This window comes from Haliaeetus albicilla, chromosome 25, assembly GCF_947461875.1.
Source record: "Haliaeetus albicilla chromosome 25, bHalAlb1.1, whole genome shotgun sequence".
NCBI classification, from domain to species: Eukaryota; Metazoa; Chordata; class Aves; order Accipitriformes; family Accipitridae; genus Haliaeetus; species Haliaeetus albicilla.
Genome location: NC_091507.1, coordinates 1290831 through 1315007, shown reverse-complemented (window position 1 = coordinate 1315007; position 24177 = coordinate 1290831). Strand labels below are relative to the sequence as shown.

The 24177-nt window shown below is 44.8% G+C and overlaps 1 protein-coding gene across 4 annotated transcripts; it reads right to left on the bottom strand.

The window, feature by feature from the left end:
- Positions 1 to 4696: 4696 nt before the first annotated feature.
- ASB11 (ankyrin repeat and SOCS box containing 11) lies at positions 4697 to 23654 on the bottom strand. 4 transcript variants are annotated; one of them, XM_069770339.1, is made up of 7 exons: positions 22896 to 23453; positions 19820 to 19899; positions 16731 to 16838; positions 14447 to 14597; positions 14125 to 14259; positions 12996 to 13187; positions 4697 to 10010 (listed from the first exon to the last, which is right to left on the bottom strand). In XM_069770339.1, the coding sequence occupies exons 1-7, from the start codon at positions 23143 to 23145 to the stop codon at positions 9886 to 9888; spliced, it is 1041 nt and encodes a 346-aa protein (XP_069626440.1). In that variant the 5' UTR covers positions 23146 to 23453; the 3' UTR covers positions 4697 to 9885. The 4 variants fall into 4 exon arrangements, with proteins under 4 accessions (XP_069626440.1, XP_069626443.1, XP_069626442.1 ...); XM_069770342.1 differs by lacking the exon at positions 22896 to 23453 and adding an exon at positions 21551 to 21693; XM_069770341.1 differs by lacking the exon at positions 16731 to 16838 and having other exon boundaries at positions 22896 to 23654.
- Between the last annotated feature and the right edge of the window lie 523 nt (positions 23655 to 24177).

The window sequence follows — 24177 nt, the reverse complement described above, 5'->3', positions numbered from 1 at the left end:
CAACCTGGGCATGCGTTGATGCACAACTGCTGATAAAATACAGATGAGGACAGGGCCAGCCCCTACTAGGACTCTCCCTGCTGAATGCCTCCTGGATCCCGGGTTTGGCCCCACGTGCTGGATGCAAGCTGACACTTCGGTCTGACTGGAAATTACATTTGTGTCTTAGCCATTGAAATTTCCTCATTAAAAATGTTGTGGGAAAAAATGTGTAAATGGAGAAAGCGGTATAAATATTGGGTTTGATGATTAACATGTAAAATGAGGAATGGAAAAACAATTTTTCCCCTTTAGTATTGTGTGAGTTTAGTGGTTAGGTTGCCACATCTTACGTGTGATCATATCTTTAGCAGTATTAACAAACACGTCAGCAATTCCACTGCTAAAAGGAATCAGCATATGCATCCAAATATGCAATGATAAGGGTTATAAGTGAAGAAGCATTAGCTAAGAGCTTTAAATTCAACCATAATAAGAAGGAGCCTAGAAGACAGAAATCCCTTAGTCCCTAGTCACCCACGGACAGGGAGACTTTGGCCATTTGGTCCTTTGAGCAAGAGACCTGCTGACTGATAGGGTCATCGTTTGAATAGTCTGTTATTGGTTGCACATATTTTGGTCATGTTGCATTATATAAACCTCTACCTTGAGAGATGAGCTGTAGACTGGTCTTCCTGGAAGCTGGTAAGGTTGCACAGAGGACCTAATGGGGCCAGTGAGCCTGCAGCCCTCCCCATGGGGGTAGACATCCCTGCCTTTCATCGCCCTTTCTGAAAGGGGGACCTCTGAGATCCCCACAGCAGGTCGGTAGCCCACAGGCACACTTTATCCTGGGCTGTTGGTGTCCTGATCCACATGTATTTGTATCTCATGGAGTAAATCGACACAGGGTTCACAAAAGGTGTTTCTGGTTTGATCACACGTGTCTTCTGCCAGCACCAGAGAGGCAGAGACCAGGATGAAGCCACAAGAAGCGCAGAATCCAGTTGCCACGTCCGTTCCTCAGAACTGGGGCTCTGGTCAGGACTACAGGACCACACTAATTTCACTCTTTGGGCATGATTTCTTCTTTGAGTCATGGTATACTCCCAAATAACTAGACACCTGTCCCTTGGGCTGGTCCTGAAGTCTTTGCTTAGTCAGAGCATCTTCAGTTCCTGTGATGATTCCCCCATCTTTGGTCCAACCTTGAAATGTCTTATGTTACAAAACCCTACAGGCTGCTAACAAACTGGAGAAAAGTGACCCTTACCAGGGATGTAGCCATCCCATTTTTTGGCACAAGCAGAATTTTGTCAGCTGTTAATAGTCTTAGCAACAATTCTACCCAAAATTAGGACTCGGCAGACCACAAAACAAGAGTTCTCTATCTTGAAAAAGTAAGCATGTTGTGCCCAGATGTTATTTTCGCATCGCCTCTCCTTATGACAGCATTGGGGTAGGCATCTGAAGATCTGGAGCAACCCCCTTGCTCAGCTTACCGTTTCTTCTGATGACAAAGTTTGCTAGAGATTTATGCTGGCAAAGAGAATTACCTGTTAAAATGTGCCAAGGATGAGCCTTTTTAGTTGCTGTGCCCAAGCCACATCCAAAAAAAAAGGAAAGAAAGAAAAAAAAAGGGAACAAAATCCCTAACAAGTGATTTCACGGTCAGCGGCAAAAACATATTTTTTGCCAAGCTGCTGCAAGCATGAAAAGCCTAGGTATTTCCCATCCATTTACAATGGATGAATAGCAGAAATTTTCTCCACAGAATGAGTCATTTCAGCTCAAAGACTTTAATAAATGTCAAATGAGCTGGAGTCCCCCTGGACACCCAGTAGAGCAGCTGTGGTTCCTGTGGCTGCCTGCAGTGGGTGGGAGGGGAGCGCTTTGGGGGCAGAACTGGAAAGCACTTCTAGCAAAAAGCAGTGTCAGGCTCCAGGTGAAATTTCTTGCCCTCTCTACACTGACAGCCTGTGGGAACCTGCTTGTGGAAACAAGCTGGATTTACTTGTTGGCATCATTTTACAGGAAAGTTTTCACTGAAGTCTCGGAAAACCCCGACCCCAAAAAATCTGTTCCTCAGTCACTGCAGTTATTCAGGATGCCTTGTTTCATATATATGCCTTGCTGTAAATCTGTAGTGACCCTGAAAGCACAAGTAGCAAATAAATTTATCTCACTCATTAATTAGGAGGCATTCTGGCATATCTGGGGACGAGTGGTCTTCGACAGTTACTCAGTGATGAAAGGCACAAAGCTCCTGGGCCAAAGCCAAAATACCTTTATACACATCTCAGGCTACAGGCAGCAGGATCTCACCTTCTGAAACTGTTAAAAGCAAGCATCTCTCTGCAGGATAATGAGATACAAGTAATAAACAAAGGATGTGTGCTTCTGGGCCAGTGTCCTTAAAAATATTTCAGTTTACATTGTGATGGAGACAACACAAAAAGGGAACAGTAGTGTTCACACAGAGTTTGAGGATGATCTTTAAGCAGGTAGCAATTCATGAAGGTCCATCTGAAAAGTGGGCATATTCTTTTAAAAATATTTGGGGATAGATATACCCTGATTTAATATTTGAAAATACAGTAAAATGCTGAACCTTTTAGACACAGCCTGTTCTATACCCCATCATGTGCCCTGTCCTCAGCCAGTGTTACGCTACTTTAATATTAATATTCTTCATTTAATTCTTCTTTAATACTCTTCCAGTTGCCATAACTAGTTGGTATACTTTTTTTTTTTGTTAATGCATAAAATGTGAAAAAAATACACCTTGTTTCCAATGCTAATACACTCTATCACCCTCATGGGGATTGCTACACCAGCCTTCAAAGAAATGCAGGGCCTTTGTCACTACCTATAACCATTTGTTCACTGTGACTGGAGTAAAATACGTGTTTAGTCAGTACCTAGTGCAAGAAAAGTGCAGTGAACAAGGATTGTTAACATCCTAGCTCTAAACTAACTTTCTCCAGGATTCAGTAAGTTCATACATCTCCCTTCTCCAAATACAAATCATAAAGCATGTTCCTTACCACCTTAGGAAAAAAAAAAAGTTTGAATAATGTTTGTGAAGCTGGTGGAGCGCAACATGGGCATCATACAGTGAGTAAGTCATAAGGCCTGTGGACTTGTTAATTCTTCTCTTCCTAGGAGAAAAAAGCACATTTTACTCACAAATACTCCTGGGACAGAAAATATATGTTAGAACAAGTTATCTCTGGAAATCTCTAATTCTCCCTCCCTTCCCATCCTGTCTAATTTCTACACTGTTACGGCATGTTAACCTCCATAGCCAGCAGGTAAACCTGGCAGAAAATGAACCATCCACCACAAAAACTTACTGCCAGCAAGCCCCTGGTAGCATACAGCTAAAAATATGGCAGGATGCTGCAGAATTCACCTGCCAAACACCAGAAAACCCAGCACGTAGTCAAAATAGCAGTTTTTGTCCTTACTGACCTTATTTTTCATCTTCTTTTCTACAAGTGTGGGTTACCAGAATCTCAGGCACTAAGAGCCGGCTTTGGCCAGGCACCCCCCTCCGGCATGGCACACCACCTCGCTGGCGGCGGCAGCGGCAGTAGCTCCTGGCTCTGGGCAAGAACAGATGTGTGCCAAGGAGAAGACAACCCTTATCCCACCACCTCCTCAGAGCTGGGGCTGGAACAGCAGAGGAGCGGCTCCCGGGGCGGCTGGGGGAGCTTGACCTCCGCCTTTCCTAAAACACACTGTCGCCCAAAGCACAGTCTTGGTTAGCATGGTTACTGGGTGAGTCCTGTGGCTTGCCTTACAGAGGAGATCAGATGAAATAGCCACAGCCTCCAGGCCTGAAAAGCTATTAAAGGGCAGGATATTTCTTCTCTCGCCGACTTCAGACCTTTTCCACCGAATCTCTCTGCCTGGGAGAAAGGCCAATACAAGAAAGCCCTGTATATTACTCCATTAGATTGTTTCAAGAAAACATGGATTTAAACCCAAACCCTGTCTTCCCCACAAAGACTGGTTTGGGAGTTTCATTTTTTTCCCCTGTTTCTAGTCACCACAGAGTTCAGTACATCTTGTAGCCAAAAGCATTCAATACCTCATTATGATAAACACCAAAATCCCTTTACTTTTTTACACAGCTGGAACATAATTGTATTTCTCAGACTTCAGTTTTGCACTTGAATGAAAATGAGCCAAGTTAGCGATTGTGATTCTGGTAGCCCGAATTTGTAAAAGATAATATCACAGACTTGGTGCATAATGACAAAAATTGCTATATTGACTATGCGCTGGGTTTTGGTATTTACAATAGTTCTGTTCTAATTGCTGTGAATCAAAGTTCTGGATATATACATTTAATTCACTGAAAAATAACTTCAAAATCTTTCACACATGAAACTTGATCCATTGCTAGTCAGTATACGTATTAGTTGCAATGGTTTGCTGACTGATGTGTTGCTTTGGCTGACTTGTTAAATTGCTAGCATGACGTGCTCTGCTGATTCATCTCTCTCTCCCTTGCAGATGTTATTCCCAAATGAATAGGTGAATTACGCTTTCTTCCACAGTTCCTGGTACCTTTTATTGGAGATTTTTCAATTCCAAGCCTGATGCCGTTTTCCGTTTGCTTGCAATGTGCCTCATGAGTTTCTACAAATGGTATAAAATTTAAGGGTAAAGGAATTTTCAAGAAATAGAAATCATATTAGACAGAAAGTCTGTGTGGAATAATCTATATTTGACATTAACATATTACACATCTCTTGCAGAACATTAAAAAAATCACAGTGAGGAGCAATTGGTGTGTGAAAAATGTTAATTTCTGAAAAAAATGTACAAAGGCATCATGAACTGCCAGCCCAGCATATAGGTCAGCCAGATTTTTTCAGCTAAGAGTCAGCAAATGTGTTTCATTTTCATTAGCATCAGTCTTGCCCTAACACTCTGCTGGGACACACCACCAGAGTTTTCAATCCGGTAAGGACTAGAGGGTTGTTAAATGCCAATAGCAGAGCTGTGCTGCAGGACACAGAGGTCAGATTTGGGACAGAAGGGTGTCGGGCAGCCCCTGTGCCTCCTGCCCTGCAGAGTAGACAGCAAGCAGAGGACAGCGAGTGGCACGGAGGGGACGCTGGTCCCCTGCACAGGGGTTTGCACAGGGGCAGCACAACACTAATTTCTAGCATGAGTGGCGAGAAGTCTAAATGCAACGAGGTGGATGTTGACCAGGCTTGAGTTCCCTGGGGGAAGGCAGAGTTGGGAGGGGACGAGCCCCCAGTCCCCCTGTCCAAAGTGGCACGGGCATGTCCTGTCACAAGAAGAGGGAGCACGTAGGTGGATGGATGGATGGATGGATGGACAGCCTCCCTCAGAGCCTGCATCTGCCTGGGAAGGTAAGATGTCGGCACCTCGAGGCAGATGTGGAGAATTTCAGCTCCTAGAGTATGACCACAAGTTTCAGCAGTTTAGCATTCTCCCCCTACCCCCCTTTTTAATTTCACTCTGAATGGGAGATTCTGTTGGACAGACAGAAAATCAGGGACACCTACTATGAAACGTTGAGACAGGATTTCCTGGAAGCAGCTTGAACCCAAGAGGTTGGTGAGGAGACCAAAGCAAGGATCTTTTAGGGGCCAAATTAGAATGTATTTTTTCTTTTCCTGCCTACCATCAGAAACATTGTTCGTTAAACCCTTTCAAAATGTGCTGGTCTATTTTTCACTGTTGTATGTCCCCGAGGAGGCGGCCCGTTAGCCAGACTGCTTGCAGATGAGACTCTGGGAAAAAGTGCTCTCAAGCTACAAGGAAACCTGTGGAGCCAGGTTTCGGGCCAGGGTACTGAGATAGCGACAAGGGGACAGCAAGAAGAGCATCACCACAACTGTCTTTCTTTACAGATTCATGCAAACTGTGAACAACAGCGGCATGTCTCTTGCTGTGATCAGACACAGAGAAAACCACTCATGTGCAGCCAGCAGGACAGCAAGTAGGGGAGCCATGCCTGGAGTTAGCCCAGGCAGCACCCAGCACGGCAAAATGACTTGCTCCAGCTCTGCATGAACACGGTGGGTAGTACAGTCCTGCTCCCACAAGGATGTGCCAGCTGAAAAGCCTGTGAGCAGGACACGTCCCAAGGGGTGACGGCTCTTCGAACACCAGTGCCCTCCCCCGGGGCTAGGGAGGGCTGAGACGTGCAGGTTCAGAGGGGGGACCCCAACACAGCAGCCTGGTGAGCGAGAGAAATAACACGCCAGACAAGGAGACAGGTTGACCTTGGCTAAAATGCCTGCTGTTGAAGAGTGAGACTCCTCAAGGAGGAAACTAAAAACCATTTCCTTAGTGACAGAGGAGAAATATGTGAATCCAGGAGAAGCTGATCAGGAAAGACATGCTCATGAACAAGAGCTTAGTGGTGTGAGAAAAGATACAGTGGGGGAAAAAAAAAAGGGATTGTAAAGCTGTTTGGAAACATGGGAATGCATCTACTCGTAGAAAGAACATAGATTTGAAGACTGCTTATTTTAAAGATAAAGACAGGGCTGATACAAAGTCCATTTAATTTTGTTTTGCTTTGGATCATGAGCAATGATAGACATACACTGAGTAATGAACAATGGCTTGAAGCCAACATCTGATCAGGTTGAGATCTGTGAGGTCCTCATCACTGGCATTTCTGAGTCCACACTGGATCTCTCCTAATAGATGGATAAGAAAACTGAAAAGTGGCCCAACAGATTGAGAAAGATTAAAGGAAGTCTTTGGGGATTATATTGCACATCAGTAACCTATTTAAGCCACTCCTGCAAAATACACTCAGGACCGGGGGCTTTATGGCTCGCGAGCATCCATAGCGCAAGCTCGCGTTTACGCTGCAAGTCAGTGTCTGTACTAGGAATCAGTAAGTGTTTGTGGTTCCGTAAAACTTTTCCAATAGTCAGTGTATCGTGTAATCATTCCTGTTGAGATAAGAAGCACTTTTCACTGAAGCAGATGTACTGGCAGTTGTTGGGGGTAAAGTCAGAGGGATGTGGTATAGCAGTGGACATTGCAGCACAGAAAAATGTCTGTGTTGCCAGGAAAACCATATGTTACCCAAATAACTGGTTTCTGTCAAAGAACATAGAATGACAGAGGAGACACCACCTGTTTTGGAGGAAAAAGAACTTGTGAGGTTAGTCAGCCCTTCTCCTGCCTGGGAAAAAGCACCTGACAGATGTTGTTCAAACTCATTCTGAAAAATCACCAACAGGATTCAGTAGCGTCCTAGAAAATTGTCCCAGTCTTTCCCTATTCTCACATGAGATGGCATATTTGCAAAAAAAATGAAATACCTCCTCCAGCTATTTCCTCAGTAATATTTCCGTGTATTGTTACAACACAAAGCACAGTCAATGAGAATTAAATGGGTAGCTCAATCATTTGAAATAAGAGCAAGAAAGCCTAGGTAAAGTTTCTAATAAAATTTCTTAATGTCAGGACTTCTGAGCTTCTCTTCTGATTTATTAAGGCTGTGTTCCCTCCAGAGTCTCTGATATACAGAATTTCAGGAAGAATGATGTCTCCAGGAGGAAGCAAAGGTGAGGTGATTTTTTGATGGGAAGCTAATATCAGCAATAAATATAGGGCAGCATCTGCTGCTTCTTAACATAAACCTTCCTGAGAGGCTGAATAGACTTTGCATTTCCTTAATGGAGATACATTTTTTCAATTTAAAATCCTATGCAAGTGAAATACTGCTTTCATTGATGATCACAGTAGAAAATCAATTCAGTATTACACACGCCGAAATAGATTCCATAAATTGCTTTAGCTTCTTGATTGCAGTGCAAGTCTGACAACCCACACAGCTGAGGCTCTCTCTCTCTATTTAGATAGCGGATGGTATTCTGACTGCCACCTTATAAACAGAGTAGGTGAGCTGGTAGTAAAGATAAGACTGAGAGAGATCTGCTGACATCAGATTAATATAGACATTTCTTTCTTGATAGTATTTGATTTTCAGAGGCCCTTGAGAATTTAGAGTTCAAATCTCTGAGATTCATGATATACTGTACTATACAAGGTCATTCATGTCACTGACACCTTTATGGGCAATAGCTCTTGCTGTCAGATAGCATTCAATATGTGCAAACACAGACTGAAAACTGCATTCATTTTTGGCTGTAAAATTGCAGGTCCAGTCTCATGAACTGCTGGGAGCACAATTTCTCTTATTTGTGCTGAATTAATCATAAGAAAGTATGGGAAACTTTAGACCTATGTCTCAGAGAGGGAGACTGTCATGGTGAAATTAAGGGATTAGCATCGACCCAGAGAGGCTGCTGCTGCTGGAGCAGGCACAGGATCTCAAAGGCTGCTGGAAGCCAGTCCCGTATTCAGGCTCCAGCAGGCCAATTCCCCCTGACTTAAGATGTATGGGCAGTGAAAATTGATACCAGCATGCATAGGTCGTAATGAAACCACTACATCTCATAGCCCGAAAATGTGTCATCAGCCTCTTGAACCTGTGAAGTTGAGCAAAATGGAGACAGACTCTCCGACTTCCCATTTTACTACAACTAGTGAAACACCATCACCTGTCTCATGGCAGAAGTTTACCTAAACTCAGGTCTGAAGAAACATTTCACCCCTCAGAACAACCTCCACAGGAAAAATAAACAAATATTTACAGAGCAATGCAGGCATTGCACCAGTCACTGGATTCCGCATTTCTCAGCTCAAAGAGATGCATGTTCTTAGCTCTGCTTTGTCCAGGCTGCTAACCCTGACAATATTTAAAGTAATACCACAATGGGCAAAGTCGTAAGACCTCAAAAATCCCTTTTCCCAGGGAGGTAATGAAAACCTCTCGACTAGGGGATGAGGGAGCAGACAAGCCTGCAAACTTCTCCTCCTGGTGAGCAATATCCAACAAGGAGAACATTTGGGTGATGCACAATCATCCTTAGGGGCCCTGCTTCTCTCTGGCTCTACAGTCTGAGGATTTATCTTGAGAAACATCAAAGCATGCAAAGCTCAAAAGAGCAGCAACACATTCCTTTGCTTTTCTTTAAACCTTGCAAAGGACAGACCTTGAAAGCTGACCTGCTGGGCCTATGAAAACATTTGCAATTCCATCCTGGAATTAAGCTAAGAAAAATTATTCGTGTAATGAATGCAGCCAGATCTCAGGTGATATAGCTTAGGAGGGAATTTTTTAGAAGAGATGAAGTTTTTTTAAGACTTTCACACATTTTTGTGGGCTTACTCCAAACACCCCACACCTGCTTTAGTAACATCACTTGCACTTCAGAGGACAAGATGTGTTAGCATTGGGGGCAGCTGGGCTGAGGACGAGGGCATGTGCAGTGGCTGGACAGCCAGAGCCTGCTGGAAGTTGCTGCAGCTCCACTAGACTATGGGAAAGAGATGGCAGGATGCGAACAAAAGATGTGCAATATATCATATATGGCTGACGTTGGGCACTGGAGGCTTTCATTCTCACACTAGTGGAAGAATAACAGCCACTACCTTGATTTTTGACAGTGAGATTGGATAGGCAAGACAAGGAAGATGCACAGATACTGCATGAATAAATATAACACTAAATGCAGAGGAAATCTCTGTGTGCGCCTGTGGGTGGGTGGATGGATGTGTGCATCTACAAACATGTCAAGTGCGTTGTTCATGTACTAAAACTTCTCAGGCTGGCATAAGTGGATGTGGCAATAGACTGTGAGGGAACTGTACCCATAATATCATTCACTGTGAAAGGTGTTTTCAATTTGCAATGTCATGTAGCAGCTAATATTTGGTATCCACAGTAGACAGTAAATGATGTCTTTGATTTTTTTCTTTGATATAATAGTTTTGGAGTAAACAACCATTTGTTCCTCTTTCTTTTCCAGGGTAAAGATAGTCACAGACTTATCGATAAAGGAGAAAGTTCTCAAGTGGCTCAGGTAGGTGCAGCTTGTGGACTGCATATAGGCACGACCGACCCAGATGCTTTCTGATACACAACCGGCATAGCTGGGCAAGGCTGGCAGGACCTGGAAAAAAAAAAAAGGCAAGAACAAGAACCCCCAGCCCCACCAACGATATAAGTCAGAAAGCAACAAACACCAGCAAGATTTGAAAATCAGATCAAGCACTACACAATGACTTGCTGAAGTCAGGGAGAGCTAAATACATTATTGTTCATATTTAATTTATGTTGTCAAAGTTGGTTCAGTGATTTGAAAACTATAAGCACTAAAAACCTTTTTCTGCATGCATGGCTAGGCTTTCCTGCATCTTTTCTTGAGCAAATACTTAAAATACCATTAAGGTGGCTGCACTGGAGAGAGAGCGCCAGGATGCATAGCCCTTGCTCAGGATACAGGACAACACCCAGCGGTGTTGTGAGGATAAAGACAAGAGGAATTACGGGGAGCTGCAGAGGTGCTCAGTGTAGACCAGCCGTAATTGGATGGATATGGTAAATAGTTAGTTGTTCATATATACAGAACATGCTTCTTCCAACCGCTGGTGTCTCAGCAGGTACCTGCACAAGTAGTAACTACAACTTAGGCTTTTTACATGACCACGCTGTCTCTGAATATTTGTGTATGTATGTCAGTCAGTCTATCAGTGCTCCTCAAAATAATTTCTTAATGTGTCATCCAATTTTAATTAAGTCTGACTGAAAGGAAAACATCTCGAAGATAGAAAGTCTCCAAAAGTTTGGTGCAAAAAGGCATTGAGGGTAAAAAAATAAAAAAAAAAAAGAAAAAAGAATAAAAAGATGAGACGCCTTTTTGCCCTTCCCTTGCCTTGGGGGAAAGGTTGCTGCATGTGAAAAACTCGTGTTAAACATCTGAGGGTCCGCTGGTAGGAGAGCTGTGGGAGGACTCATCTGGACTACGGTGAAGCCGCCTGGGCAGTGGTTCGCACGGTGCTGGACGCAGCCCCCAGCCCACCCTGCTGTGGGTCAGGTGAGGGGCACCCCAGGCACAAACCCACTGGAAACGGGGCCCTGTCGCTTCTGCAACTGCAGGCTTGCACGTGCAAATGCAACTTGATAGTGACGACGTCTCTGGTCCCCCTCCGCGCTCCTCTCGCTGGAGCTGCTCCAGGTGGAAGCTTTACGCCTGCTCGGAGGGGCTCAGTTTTCAAGCTGTGTCTCAGCCCTTCCCCTCCAGTTGCTGGCCAAACAGTAGCAACCACAGCAGTGCTTGGCAAGCAACAGGTAGAGACGTGTGCTTAAAAGCCTGTCCTTATACCTTCCAGGTAAGTTTCGTAACCTGTGCTTTTACTACAGGAAAATTTAGGAGCCTAAAGAGGCTGATAATGCCCCCTCTGAGAAGAAATTAATAGAAAAATATGGGCTATATAGAAAAGAGCACTTGTACTGCTGTCACTGACGTGAAGAAGCTACCATCTCCCAAAGCAGTTAGGAAAACAGAAACATTTTATATTTCACATCACTTAATAGCCAGGAGAGGAGCAGTTAAAGGGAGCAAACTAAGTAACGACAGCAGAAAAGTCAGGGGGTAGAAAGAAAACTGGGGGGCTTATTTCAGACAGAAGGACCTCAGAAAACACGGAAGCAGGGGGAAAGGGCAGCTGCAGATGTTAGATACAGCAAAGTATCTGAAAGCAGGACTGAGGGGAAAGGTGAGGAAACTTCATTTCTGACAAGTGAAGAGCCTGCAGAGGCTGAAGTGCCCCCACAGTGCCTCTGATTGTAAGGGAGGAGAGGGCGACAAGCTGAAAGTGGAAATCAAAAAGAAAGTTCAGGAAGAGGAAATTATTAATATTGGGATATTTCTTTATCTACACAAACTGTCTTTTACACAGGGCAACTGGAGCCGGACAACTGCAAGTACTGCCTTTGCTCACGCTGCCTGATGTTGAGCCCTGAACGTCTCAGATATGGGGACAGAAGTCACAAGAGGTGAGAAGCATTCAAGCAAAAGTCCTCCCAGAAGGTTTTAGACACGACAGGTTAAAGCTCTGCATGAAAAGCCGTGGAGAAATGGGGCAGGACAGAAGGGTATTAAGCCAATGTTTCATTTCCTCCATAAAACCCACCTGTGTGCGGAGGGTCAGCACAATTCCTACGTGCAACTTTAACAATATTAATAAAAAAAAAATAACAATATTCTGCAGCTGGAAGCAGGCTCTCTGTGCACATCGTGCTTTGCTGCCTGGGGGGCGAGTGAGCAGGCTGAGGGAGGTGGCAGGCTGCCTGCGCGGGGGGGCACCGTTCACCCTCCATGCTGGCAAAGCCCCGGGGGGGCACAGACCAACTAACGGGGTACCAGCGAGCTGGGAAACACGGGGGTTAAAGGAGGGGGGGACACGACTTAATTCAGCACGTCCATATCCCAGGGATATTGCTACTGGGTGCATCAAGCTCTGGCTGTATGTGGTGCAGGTGAAAACAGCACAGGAGGATCGAGATTAATTTCTGCTCAGGGGTTTCTTCCAGTAGACTGGAAAGATAATTAATTGTAGGAAGGCTGAAAGTAAGCTGGTTTGTGCTGGGATTGCAGCTCCCTGGACCGCATGGAAGAGCTGCGTGCCGTGAAGCTGAAGAGCCACCTGGCAAACAGCTCTGCTTTCTGCTGGCGACCGAGGGCACACGCGCTCGTCTGGCTTTTCCTGTGGGAAGCAGCGCATTGAGCCACCGTGCTAGGCTGAACACAAGATGGTGGTACTAAAATATTATCTGTGAATAAACGCGCACGGCAGTTTTTAATCCTTAGAGTCCTGATAGGTAAATATGTATAATTTTCCATCAGTAGACAGGAAAAGAAAGCACAGAGTAACTGACCAATTTACCCACTAAAACCCTAACACTTAATGGCAGATCTAGCAAGAAAACTGAGATCTCTTACTCCTTTGTGTGTCATGTGCTGCAGGCTTGAAATCAGTAGAGAAGAGAACTTATATAGAGCATTACTTATAAAAGCAGTTAAGAAAATGTACTTAGGTAAAGGAAATAAATACTGTTCTACTTAAAAAGAGAGAAGAAGAAAGGAAACCACTACCTTCCCGCAGCAGAAGCGCCTGCTCCACTTTGCTGTTGGGTACGGCGAGATCCAGGGCACATCTGAGTTCAGCATTTCTGCATTTCGGGTTAGCACCATAGTCCGTCAGCAAGACAACTACCTCCACGCTGGATTTTCTCGCCGCCGCGTGAAGGGGGGTGTCTAATCGCTTCCCCATGTTCACGTTGGCTCCTTGAGTGAACAAGAGTACGTGGTTAGATCTGGGAGGCAGCAGGAACTGTCCGAACCTGCACCACACAGGCTGGTTTCCACCAGTAGCCTCGATAAACGATGGGGATGGATGGCACACAGGCCTCCCTCATTTCTCTCAAGAGCAGCAGTGCAGAACTCAGCAGGTCAAATACCTGCTGTGTAAAAGCCCTCTGAGAGCCACCGAACCCTGTCTGCGCTGGACAGAACTGAGCAGCTTGACCTTCAGCCCCATAGATGTTCAACGCCTACCATATGCTCTGTAAATTTGTTAATAACATAAAATGTAACGTACATTATGTTAATCTAATTAACGGGGTGGGGGACGGACGACGACCCTTTAGGTATCTCATTGTGATAACTCCGGGAGCACAGCAGGGGAAACGCTTGCCCCAGGGTCACCAGGCACAGCAGGGCCACACTTCGAGCAGGCGCAAGTCAGCTAACGTGCACCCACAGCAAAAATTTATGCCAGCTCATAGGCTGTTCCTGGACCCGCAGTGATTATTCTTTCAAGCAGCTTTACTGCTGTCTTCATCATCCACTGAGAAGCATGTGAAGTTAATGCTTAGTGTGACACTTTATCATAATCAAGGGTTGATTTTCATCACCAATATTAGCCAGCACAGTCTGTGCTTCCTGTCATCATTCTAGAAAACTGAAAGTATTTTATTTTCACATTCAGACAGTCTCAGGGAGGTCTCTGTAATTAGGGCTTTTTTTACTGAAAAAATCGTAAAGTCCTCATGAATGCAGGTGAAATTTTTAATAGCCTCAAACGAGTCTCACAGGCTCGGGCTGCCCAAACACCCTTTGTGGAAATAACCCGTGATGTCTGCAGTGCAGAGGCAGCCTGGAGAGACCAGCAGCGCGGGCTCACCCCACCGCAGCTCTCCCCCGGCCCCTTTTCCAGGTGTACCTAGCTCCAAAAGCTTCCTGACACAGTCTGTCCTCTGGTAGGTGCAAGCCACGTAGAGCGGGGTCCCGTGCTGCAGGTCTTCTTGGTCAATGTCAACCTCATGGGCCAGAAGGATCTCCATGCACTCCCTGTGACCTGTGGAGAGAAGAAGGGCCGTTACTGAAGTGCTGCAGATACAGCCAGTGAGGCACAAGGGCTGGGAATAAGCCAAACCTATTTATCCATACCAGTACAGACAAGTGTTTTTTTGAAAAAAAATTTAACATCAATAAAAGATGTATTCTTCAGTCATTGTTAGCTTTACTCACAACCTGAACGTTACCTCTCTTGACCGCTTCGTGGATGGGCGACGCAAGGTGGTTCCTGAGCTGCGGCTTGGCTCCGAATTCGAGCAGCATGTTGACACAGGCCACGCTGCCACTGCAGCAGGCATTAAACAGAGGAGTGATCCCATCAATGGTGACTGCATTGACCTGGAACAGCAAGACACACTCAGGATAATCTGATTTAAGAGGAACGCCCTTGCAGCATGCCTCATGTGCACGCCACAAATGCACCAGGAAAAAGATGCTTGTTTAATTTCAGAACTGATTTTGTTAACAGCTTTCAGAGTTACGTGTTGTGGCACAACATATATAACATTCTCCTTTGAGGCCTGCCTGCTTTCCCACATAGCTAGTGCCATAAGGCAGCGACACTGCCTACTATGAATGCTCCTCCTAGAGTTGCTCAGAAAACGCAGATTTTAATTTTTTTTTATGTGGACAGCTTGAGTATCTTCAATCCCCTGCACTGCAAAGGGGATGGAGCACCAGGGTAGAAATACCTTAGCTCACATAGTTTAACTAGCAGGATATTTTACCTTTAAAGCAGGGAAAGGCAGTGATGTTTAAGGACCTATTGGTTTATTCCGGGTAATTCAGCAGCGGACCATCTGCAGTTGATACCATCCTAGATATCACTTGTCCTTTCTCATTTGAACTACCAACTTGTTTATGATGCTGTATGAGTTAACCCCTTTTCCCACAAGGTGCCCCTGCTCCTCGGTGCCTCCTCTGCTTGCTCACCTTCATGGAAAACCAGCGGCAGGAACGGATCTGGCTGGAAAACAATCGTGACAGGGCCAGGAGGTGGGCAAGTCAGCACGCTATGGGGAGATACCAGGTACCACAGCACGGGGGACGTGTCTGCTCAGATTTTGGAGCCCAAAGTACAGCTTGCTCTTGTGAAATTGCAAAGCTCTGACTTTTAACACTCTGTTTCAACAGCATCATTACGGATCCCAGACTCTTCCTTGATTTTCTTCCCCTCCTGCTAATTGCTGAGCTAAACTATCCCTCATCCTGCACAGCTCCAAAACCAGCACAAAGTAAGAAATAGATGTGCCTTGGGGGTATCTGTATTTCAGATTACATGCTGGAGCCCTGCAGCGCAGCACTGCATCCCACCTCCCCGCACTCTCATTGAGCAGATGTGGCTGGAGCTGCTGCAGGCGCTGGGGGTCTGTCAGCATCACTTCACAACAGGGCCAGCGATTCAAGCAAGCTGAAAACCAAGGGTAAGCAAGGAGAAAAGTGAAGAAGGAAAATGACCTCTTTGGTTTCCCTCTCTGCTGGGTATTGGTTTAACTGGTAAAAGAGGAAAGAATGGCAAGACAGCTGTTGTGGAGTAAATGGGTTGGTAAAAAAAAAGGAAATAAAGAGCACGACAAGAAAGGAGAGTGGCAGAATGGCACATTTTCTCCCAGAAGCTAGACAACAGCCCATTGACTTTTTATTTATGAACAGAGTGGGGTGAAAGCAAAAACCAAAAAAAACCATCAGAACTACGTATTATACCAGGAATAGGCTGATTTCTTAGGAAAGCAACAGGTAGTTCAGAGACGATTCTCTGAGTTATAAAAAGGCAATGCCATTAATATACCCAAATCAAGTAAAACTGAGCATAAAGGGGTTTTCCTTTCATCTTTCCAAGGGATTGAAATTTGGCATTCAGTTCAGGAAGTTAACAAATGCATATTCTTCTGCAGAGGGTAGCTTGATTGCCTGTTTTGGTGTTGCTCAATTTCTTGCCATATAAATTGTACTTGAAAACCCAGCTGAATGAAATGTAGTCTTAAATACTTCATCCATTCCTGTATCTCCATTTTTAACATGTATTGTACCTTAGGTCCAACTGGGGGAAAAGTTATTTTATTAGCAGATAAAATGTTTCATTGCTTCAAGCACATCTTTTTACTTACATGAGACTCCCAAACCATCCCACAGAAAAACAGAGGCAATCCCAGTGGTTGTTACGGGGGGAAAAAAAGTAATTTTCTTCAAGGTTATTTTCACCTAGCACCTCTCATTCCTTTTCCATCAATCCCGACTACGTTTCACATACAGAGGGAGAACAAAACAGAATAACGGGGTGACCCAAGCAGCCACTGGGGGAAGGCAAATCCATCACCCGTGGAAACAAAGCACCCTTTTATTTCCCCCCGGTTCTGCCCGAGGCGCTCCCGTCTGTCCACAGCCTGGCCCTGCCACACGGGCAGCCCATCCCGCATCCCCGCTGATGCGGGGAGCATCCGTGGTCCAGACGCCCGCATCCCCCGGACTCACCTGAGCGCCGTTCTCCAGCAGCACCTTGGCGCAGGCGACGTGGCCGCCCAGGCAGGCCTCATGGAGAGCCGACACGCGGTCTGTCGTCACCAGGTTCACGTCGAAACCCTGCAACGCGGGGCGGGGGGCGTGAGAGGGAAACCCTGCCCGAACCACGCGGCTCCCCCCGAGGCCGGCGCGGGTCCCAGGGGTGGTCGGACCACGGCAGGGGAGAGCCGCGTCTCTGGGTGCGTAAACGGGTTGCATTAATGCCGTTCGGTGCTCGTCCCCAAAGGCGGCAGCTGGTGATGGGGTTAAAGGGGGAGCCAGGACAAGCTGTGCCTTCTATTTCTAGCTCTTTACAAGGCACAGTCAACCACAGACATCATGTTTCTCTAACTTATAAAGGCGGCGTTACCTTCCCTGTTAAGTCCGGCACCAGGAGCTACAGCTGGTGGGATTCACCTCCCTGAACGGGGATGCCTCTAGCAGAGGTACCAGCAGCTCGGCGGGAGCCCTCGGCTCCTTCAGTGGGGAGAAACAGGCTCCTAGGATACACACGATCCATCCCACGCTAAACCAGCTGTTTCTAGTGGGTCAGGTGAATCGTGTCCTAAAAATACTCCCACTGACTTTAGGGGGTGCCCAGTGTGTTTTACTCACAGGTAGCAAGTACCTGGTAAACCCATAACATAGGTGAGATGACAAATTCCACCCATGAATCAGCCCCTCTTATTTGACCACCCAGGAAACGTTTTACACTGGAATAAAGAACTGTGATTTACAAATGCCTTATTGCAGGTATTTCCCTAAATGACAGTTCGTACATCTATTCCTGCACAAGCAGAAGCCAGGCATGTTCACAAAGGAGAAAGCAGCTGGCATATGCGTTTTCCCCAGAATGCAGCTAAGTCTCCTGGTACTGAAGATTTCACAGCCACCTGTGAGAAGAGGCCTGGAAGCAGCTCCATTTTCCCCTCGACGCCTGGTGCTCTGTGACAAACCCACTCGGTCTCCGCCCGACGTGCTCACGAGGTGGCAGCAGCGCACTTCGTGGCGGGCAGAAACCGGGGTCCGTGGGCGCTGTCAACGTCACCAGTCCCCGTGCAAGGAGCATTAAAAGCAGCCACCGTAACCTCTTTAAGATAGAAATTCTATGATAGAAAAACAATGGCTTTTTCAGTTACGTGAAAGCACTGTTAATGCAAAGGCTGTCGCTAAAAATTTCCCGTCCATTACATCAGTGCCAGGGGAGTAGATAAAACCTTGAAAAAATGTTGAGATCATTCCATTTTCTAATTGTATAGATGTTTTATACTTAATGATCAGCATATTCCTTCAAGAGGAAAGTCTTCTAGATAGACCTGATAAAAAGAGGAGACCTAGTCATAGAATCATATTCTCAATCATTATTCATATTTATTTTTTTAAAATTAAACTCAGTCATTGCAAGTGAAAGGCAAAACAGCAATCCCTTCCATTACAAAATGAAGATCAAGTTGTAGACCTTACTATAGCTGTTTGCCAAACACTGCTCATGTTAAACCTTGTTTTCAGATGTTTATAAACTCTTCCCAATGTATCTGAAAAATCTTCTTTCAGTGCTAGAACAGGCATTGGCGAGTTTTTGAGCTCTTTTAAAACTCCAGCGCTCCATTGTTCCCTTATGTCCGGGCATCCCCTGGGGAGCAGAAGCCTCACTGCCTCTCTTGAAACCTATGGTCCTACGGCAGAGACTTCTCAGTGTCCCACATACACTCTGAAGTACCGCTCCGTATTTAAGTTTAGGCTAGTGGTGTAAGTATATTTGAAGCAATGAGCAATGATTATGCTGCTCCATGAACAGCTTCATCCCTACATTTATCACACTGTGGTGAATCAGCTCCAATTCAGTCTCTACAGACATTGCTCCCTTGATCTCTTTTCATCAGTAGGGACCCTCATCCTTCACTCCCCAAATTAAATGTCTTCAGGAGAAGGAGAAAGGGTGGATTAACTAAATAATGTATAGCCACAACACCAGCTGCTTCTCTAGTGTATAACCATGATCAGTGTGTAACTGGGGCATCTAGTGTGTAACCACAATAATAGTGTAGCCCCACGAATAAGATGGTGTAAGGTCAGCATACATGGAGAGAGAGGGGGTCAGAAAACCGGCAAAGCCCCAAATGAATAAGCCCTCTTCCTTATTATCTCTAACTTCCATCACTTCCTTTTCCATGAAATCATTTGATATCAGCAGGTGAAGGAAAGAGGGATCAGGGAATGAGAGGGGGAATACTGGCTCTAAACCACAACCTGTTTTAGCTGCAGCCATGCCTCCATACACGTCTAGGGCGGAGGCTTTCACACCGGCGGCTCCGCTCCAGGAGGCCGTTGTCCATTCGAGCTGTGGCCTCACTGGTAAAAATTATTTACCTTGAATATAAAAGGTCTGATGGCCAAGTCACAGAGCTTACACTCAGGGAATTCATTTCCCTGCAGTTGTCTTGACTGGGTATGTTGGGGGGGGCACTTGCTCACCCACGCCAGGTGAGGGCACTGAGTTTAAGCCGAGGTGGCAAGGAAGGCAGTTGGCAAAGCATGAAGAACCATAACCTGTCTCTGTCCAGCTGCCCACTTTCAGATCCAGCTTCTTGTCCTTTCTAGTATATTCTTTCCTCTTCTCTTTCTTTTGCCTGAACTCTTGGTTTCATTTGGAGCAGAGGGTTTAAGGCTGACAGCTCTCTCTTTAGGAAGACCATGCTTGCTGTTTTATAAAGCAAGATGTACTTTTACAGCTTTCCACCCATTTTCTTTAAATAGCTGATATATATATATATTGCCCCTATTCCCAAGCCCAGTTTGCATGGTTTACCACTGAGAAAGAACCCAGGGATTGTTTATCAAACAGCAAGCTACAAGCTGTAACAGTCTTTGTCCTGGACTTGTCCCCAGCATCCTAACTAAGCAAACTAATACACGCCCAAAGGCATGCACGCAAATCTATTATTTATGCAACTGCATCTCTTATGCTCTGCTGCAGTCTATTACCAGCTCACCAACTCAGAGATGCAATTCAACAGAAACTACGCTGCTTCCCAACCTTTTCTTTACCCGTGGGCTTTTACCTGTGCAATCAAGGTTTTCAAAGACAGGAGGCGTCCCTGGAAGGCAGCGTCGTGGAGAGGGGATCGGTCTGCCCAGCTGCCTGAAATACCAAATGCATAGAAGTTAATTCAGGTAAGCAGCAAAAGAGGATCCTGGGAGGACAGGGAAAAAACAGCTGCGTGTAAACGCAGATTGGGGCTGAAATCAATGTGGGGGTCAGCGGTGAAACTGTTTGATAAATTGATTTCAGCAGAGCAGCTGAGGGCTCAGCGCTCCTGAGAAAGCTGGCCGCTCACTAAGGGACCTAAACAAAAGCTTCTTGGCAGAACTTTTAAAAAAAGCTAAAAACATGCTTCAGCAAAGACCACGAGTTTAGTGCTGCTGGGACTCACCCGGGGACTTCAGAGCCCTGCAATTCTCCTATTCAAAACCATATCAGCCTCCGTCTTTCCTAGGGAGCTGTTGTCACAAATCATATTCCAGCTTCTCTTGCACGTCATTAAGAGACTCATAGCAGGGAGATGCAGGGATGACTTGTCTGTCAAATGAATTCTGGCATGTCCCTGGCAGTTTTATTTCCTGAACTGACAATTTCATAAATAATATCCTCAGCTCAGACTACCAGGTAACAGGTTTCATCCTCCTCCTCACTGGAAGGTTTCAGAAAAGACATGGAAAAAATAAATTCTGCCTGAGGCTTTACTTTTCTTCCTTAATCATTTTGAGTTGTTGAACTGTTCAGACTCCTTCATGTAGGCTAGCCTGCCCTTTTCCTTATCTTAATCTATTCATGTGCCACGAAAAAAAATTCCTTAGCCTAGCTACTACCTACAGGCATAGTCCGTCAGCCCAGGTTAAATCCCTGCAACTCAAGTAGAGAGCAAATTTACTTGCCCTATATTAAAATTTATAACCGTACCACAACACAGTGTGTAGTGAGTATTTCTCCAAAGGCCAGCTGCATTTACAGTGCCACAGGACAGAAGCAATACCAGTGTTTGCATTCATGCTCTGTTGTACAGCAAGCCCATGAGCACTGTATTTGAAACCCTTGTCTTGTTTAATTTTTTCAGCTACGGCGCACACCAGAGAGAATGGAAAGGGCGATTTATCTCCATTTCAGGTGTTAACCCAAGGCAGGGAGAAATCAACACAGACACATCCCTGGGGACCCGAGGCCAAGGACACAGCAGAGGTTTCAGCCTTGGCCAAGGGAGTCTCCTTTTGTTACCCGAGAACCGGGATGCACTTCAGCTCATGGGGTTACGGCTTTAACTTTAGTTACTACTTTTGTTCCCATTTATTTAAGGAGCTGTGCCGGGGCTCCTAGGGCAGCAAGCTGGCATGGAAAGACCAGCCAGCACAATATACAACCAGACTGCTAAGGACCAAGTAGGACACGCCAGGCAAAATGATGGAAACAGGAACCAGGTAGGGACTGAGAAACATTTTCCTGAAAACACCCAAAAACCCCCCACATCCCTCGTCATGCTGGTGACTGAAAAAGGCAAGCTCAGTTCAGAAAGTCAGAAGACATTGCAAGGGACAAAACCCAGGGCCCCTGTACAGCAGGAAGATTCCGAAGTAACTCAGACAGCAGAGCTGCAGTGCCTTTTTTAACCTTTTATGCATCCAGTATAGCATGTGCCAGTGCACGTCACATGCATTTACAATGCATGTGGATGCACACGCATGCCTCACCATGAAAACACATGCTGCTGCATACTTCCATGCTAGCCACAGCAACCTACCTCCCTGAAACGTGTGGCAAATATAGTTCCCATATGGGGCACTTCTTCCCTTCACAGCTGTGAGTGACATGTCTGAAAACACTGTGTCTTTTTAAATGTCTACAGAGAAATTAAGCAGCCCTGCTGCTGCTGCTGCTGCGCTCCTTCACTGCAAAGAGAAAAGGCTGTGAAGCTCCGCCTGTAATCCAATATAGTGCCCCAGCAACAGCATCACATGATCTTAGGTTTTGTAAGATTATCCTTAATGGCTTTTTGCAAATGGCAGCTTGCAGATAAAAATATGCTGCGGTCTGCTAAACTTCAAGGCACTTCAGTAAGAACCTGCATGACGGAAAAACTGCTGTTTGCCACGTGTCTGACTACAATTGCATGGAGGCACTTGGAAAAAAAATGACAGTAATAAATTATTGGAATTATGTTCTGGAGAATAACAAGTAAATTAATAACCCAGACATGCCTGTGTATAAAGGCTTTGTAAAGAATGCTTTGCTGCAGTATTTTTCTTGGCCAGATCTTAATCTCTCTGCTTTGGGTGGCAATCTCGCACCACCCATGTTCTGCTCACTGTTCATGGTGGCCCTATTCATCATGAAGCAAGGGCCCAACAAATGAGTCACATAAAAATCTGTGATGTCACGACACTGATAAGAATCTTCAAGTAGGAAAATATGTCCTCAGTCTTAGTAAATTTAAAATACTGTCATTTTAATTAGTGGAATTACCAGGCATGCAAATGCCTGTCTACTCATTATTATGGAAGTGATGTGAAGGAGTAAAATCACTTGGGAAAAAAAACCAAACAACAAAAAAAGACCTACTAAATACAATCTATTCCCGTGCCATATATTTTTTCAGAATAATTTTAGCTGTATTCATTTTTATCATCTGATTTAACAAAACAGGGGTTCTTGGCTTGGATTCATAAAGTCATCAGTTATACCCTCCTAGTATCTCCTTTCAGAAAATCAACATGCTAAAACTTCTCCCTAAATATTCTCTGGCAGTAAAGCTAGCTATTTAGTAAAATCATCTGTTAAGCCCACTAAAGAATGCCTTGCTTCCGAGAACAATCTTTTTATTTACCACAGTGCCTTGAGCAAATGTTGTCCTCATTCTAGCTGGGTAATTGTTGGAGTCTCATATTTTGCACACCTAAATCATGCCAACAGATACTGACACTGCAAAGACCCCAGAAATGGAAGGCACTTCAGGTTAAAACATTCACCCATGCATTTAGCAACAGATTCCTCATTTCATGGCAACTCAATGATTTAAATCCTCAAGTTACAAAAATGTAGCAAATAATACACATTTAAATGTTAGAGCGTCCATATTTTTACTTTACCTGGGACTATTCCATAGATCTCTTCTGCTATCCTGGCAGCCTCTTTTCTGTTGCCTTTAACAATATAGAAATGGGTCAGCAAAGCCAACGAAATCTTAATTAAAAGCTTGAAGCAAAACAATGCAAAAATGGCAAAATAAATGTTAGTGAAAGCATGGAGTATAGAACTGCCCTCCATTTTGGTTTGCTCTTTGAATAGTTTCTCAGGTCGGCTAAGTTGCACCGGGCTATTCTTGGTATCACATGTCATCTATTTTAAACCCTCCAGAACCTGCTGTTGCTCACTTACCAAAAATACATTCTGGTTTTATTTGGTATGGGCTATTTGATACTGAATAACAATACCAAGGATAAGGTAGTTTGACCATCCCGTGCCATACAGGAAACAAACAGAAAATCCTTTCCAAACCCACATGAATTAGAATAATTTTTCAGACAGATGATGTCCATACCACCTGAAAGCCTATACATCCACATTATATTCCTCCTTTGATGTAGCAGTTTCATTTACAAAGGCTGCATAGGTAAAGTTGCAGGAATTGTTCAGAGATACTGCAAAAAGAATACTTTTCCGTCTTTCCTGTCTTGGTAACAGGCCTTGCTGGTACTCAGATACAGAACAAAGGCAAGCATATCAAAGAAAAGCATTATCATGAAAGAAACTGAATAAAGCCAAGGCTAAGAAGTTAAAGTTGTTCTAGGAGGAAAAAAATACCTTGAAAGTGTGTCATCAGAAACACACTGGTATTTTCCATCACTCAGGGATAAAGAATGGTGTCTATTAATATCTCTTGCAAACAGCATCTTACTGTTCTGAAAGAATGGAAATAGTTTTACATTACCCATCATTGATTCAAAGGTGTAATATTTGAACCTGAAGAAGATGCACCCATTCTTTAACTGCCCTTTTTTCTTTCTGAAGGCCCATGGCTTCCATAGAGAACAGAGTATTTTTTCTGCATGTAATTAATTGAATCTATGTAGAATACCCCATCTCCTTTTCACTTAAACTTCTCTTAATTCCTATTTCCCTATATGCACAGCAAGAGGGAGATTTCTTTCTTTCTTTGAATCCCCTTCACGCCCAGGTTCTCTTACCCTTCAATTTACAGACCTGTCAAGGGAAAGAGCAGGATGACTCTCCTCTCTTAGAGATCCCAAGGAGATGGTGGATATGCAGAAGGAAATTTTATGGCAAATTGTTTCTCAGGACATTTTAGATGGAATTTGTTTTGCTTTGTAGCAATACAGCTGGATTAGTACCTTGCTATCTTCAGCACTC

Coding starts and splice junctions, on each gene's coding strand:
- ASB11 (XM_069770339.1), bottom strand. CDS start 23,145: ATGACATGTGATACCAAGAATAGCCCGGTGCAACTTAGCCGACCTGAG. Junction 19,900..22,895: donor GATCTATGGAATAGTCCCAG/GTAAAGTAAAAA, acceptor TTGGTATTTCAG/GCAGCTGGGCAGACCGATCC. Junction 14,260..14,446: donor CCACGAAGCGGTCAAGAGAG/GTAACGTTCAGG, acceptor TTCTCTCCACAG/GTCACAGGGAGTGCATGGAG.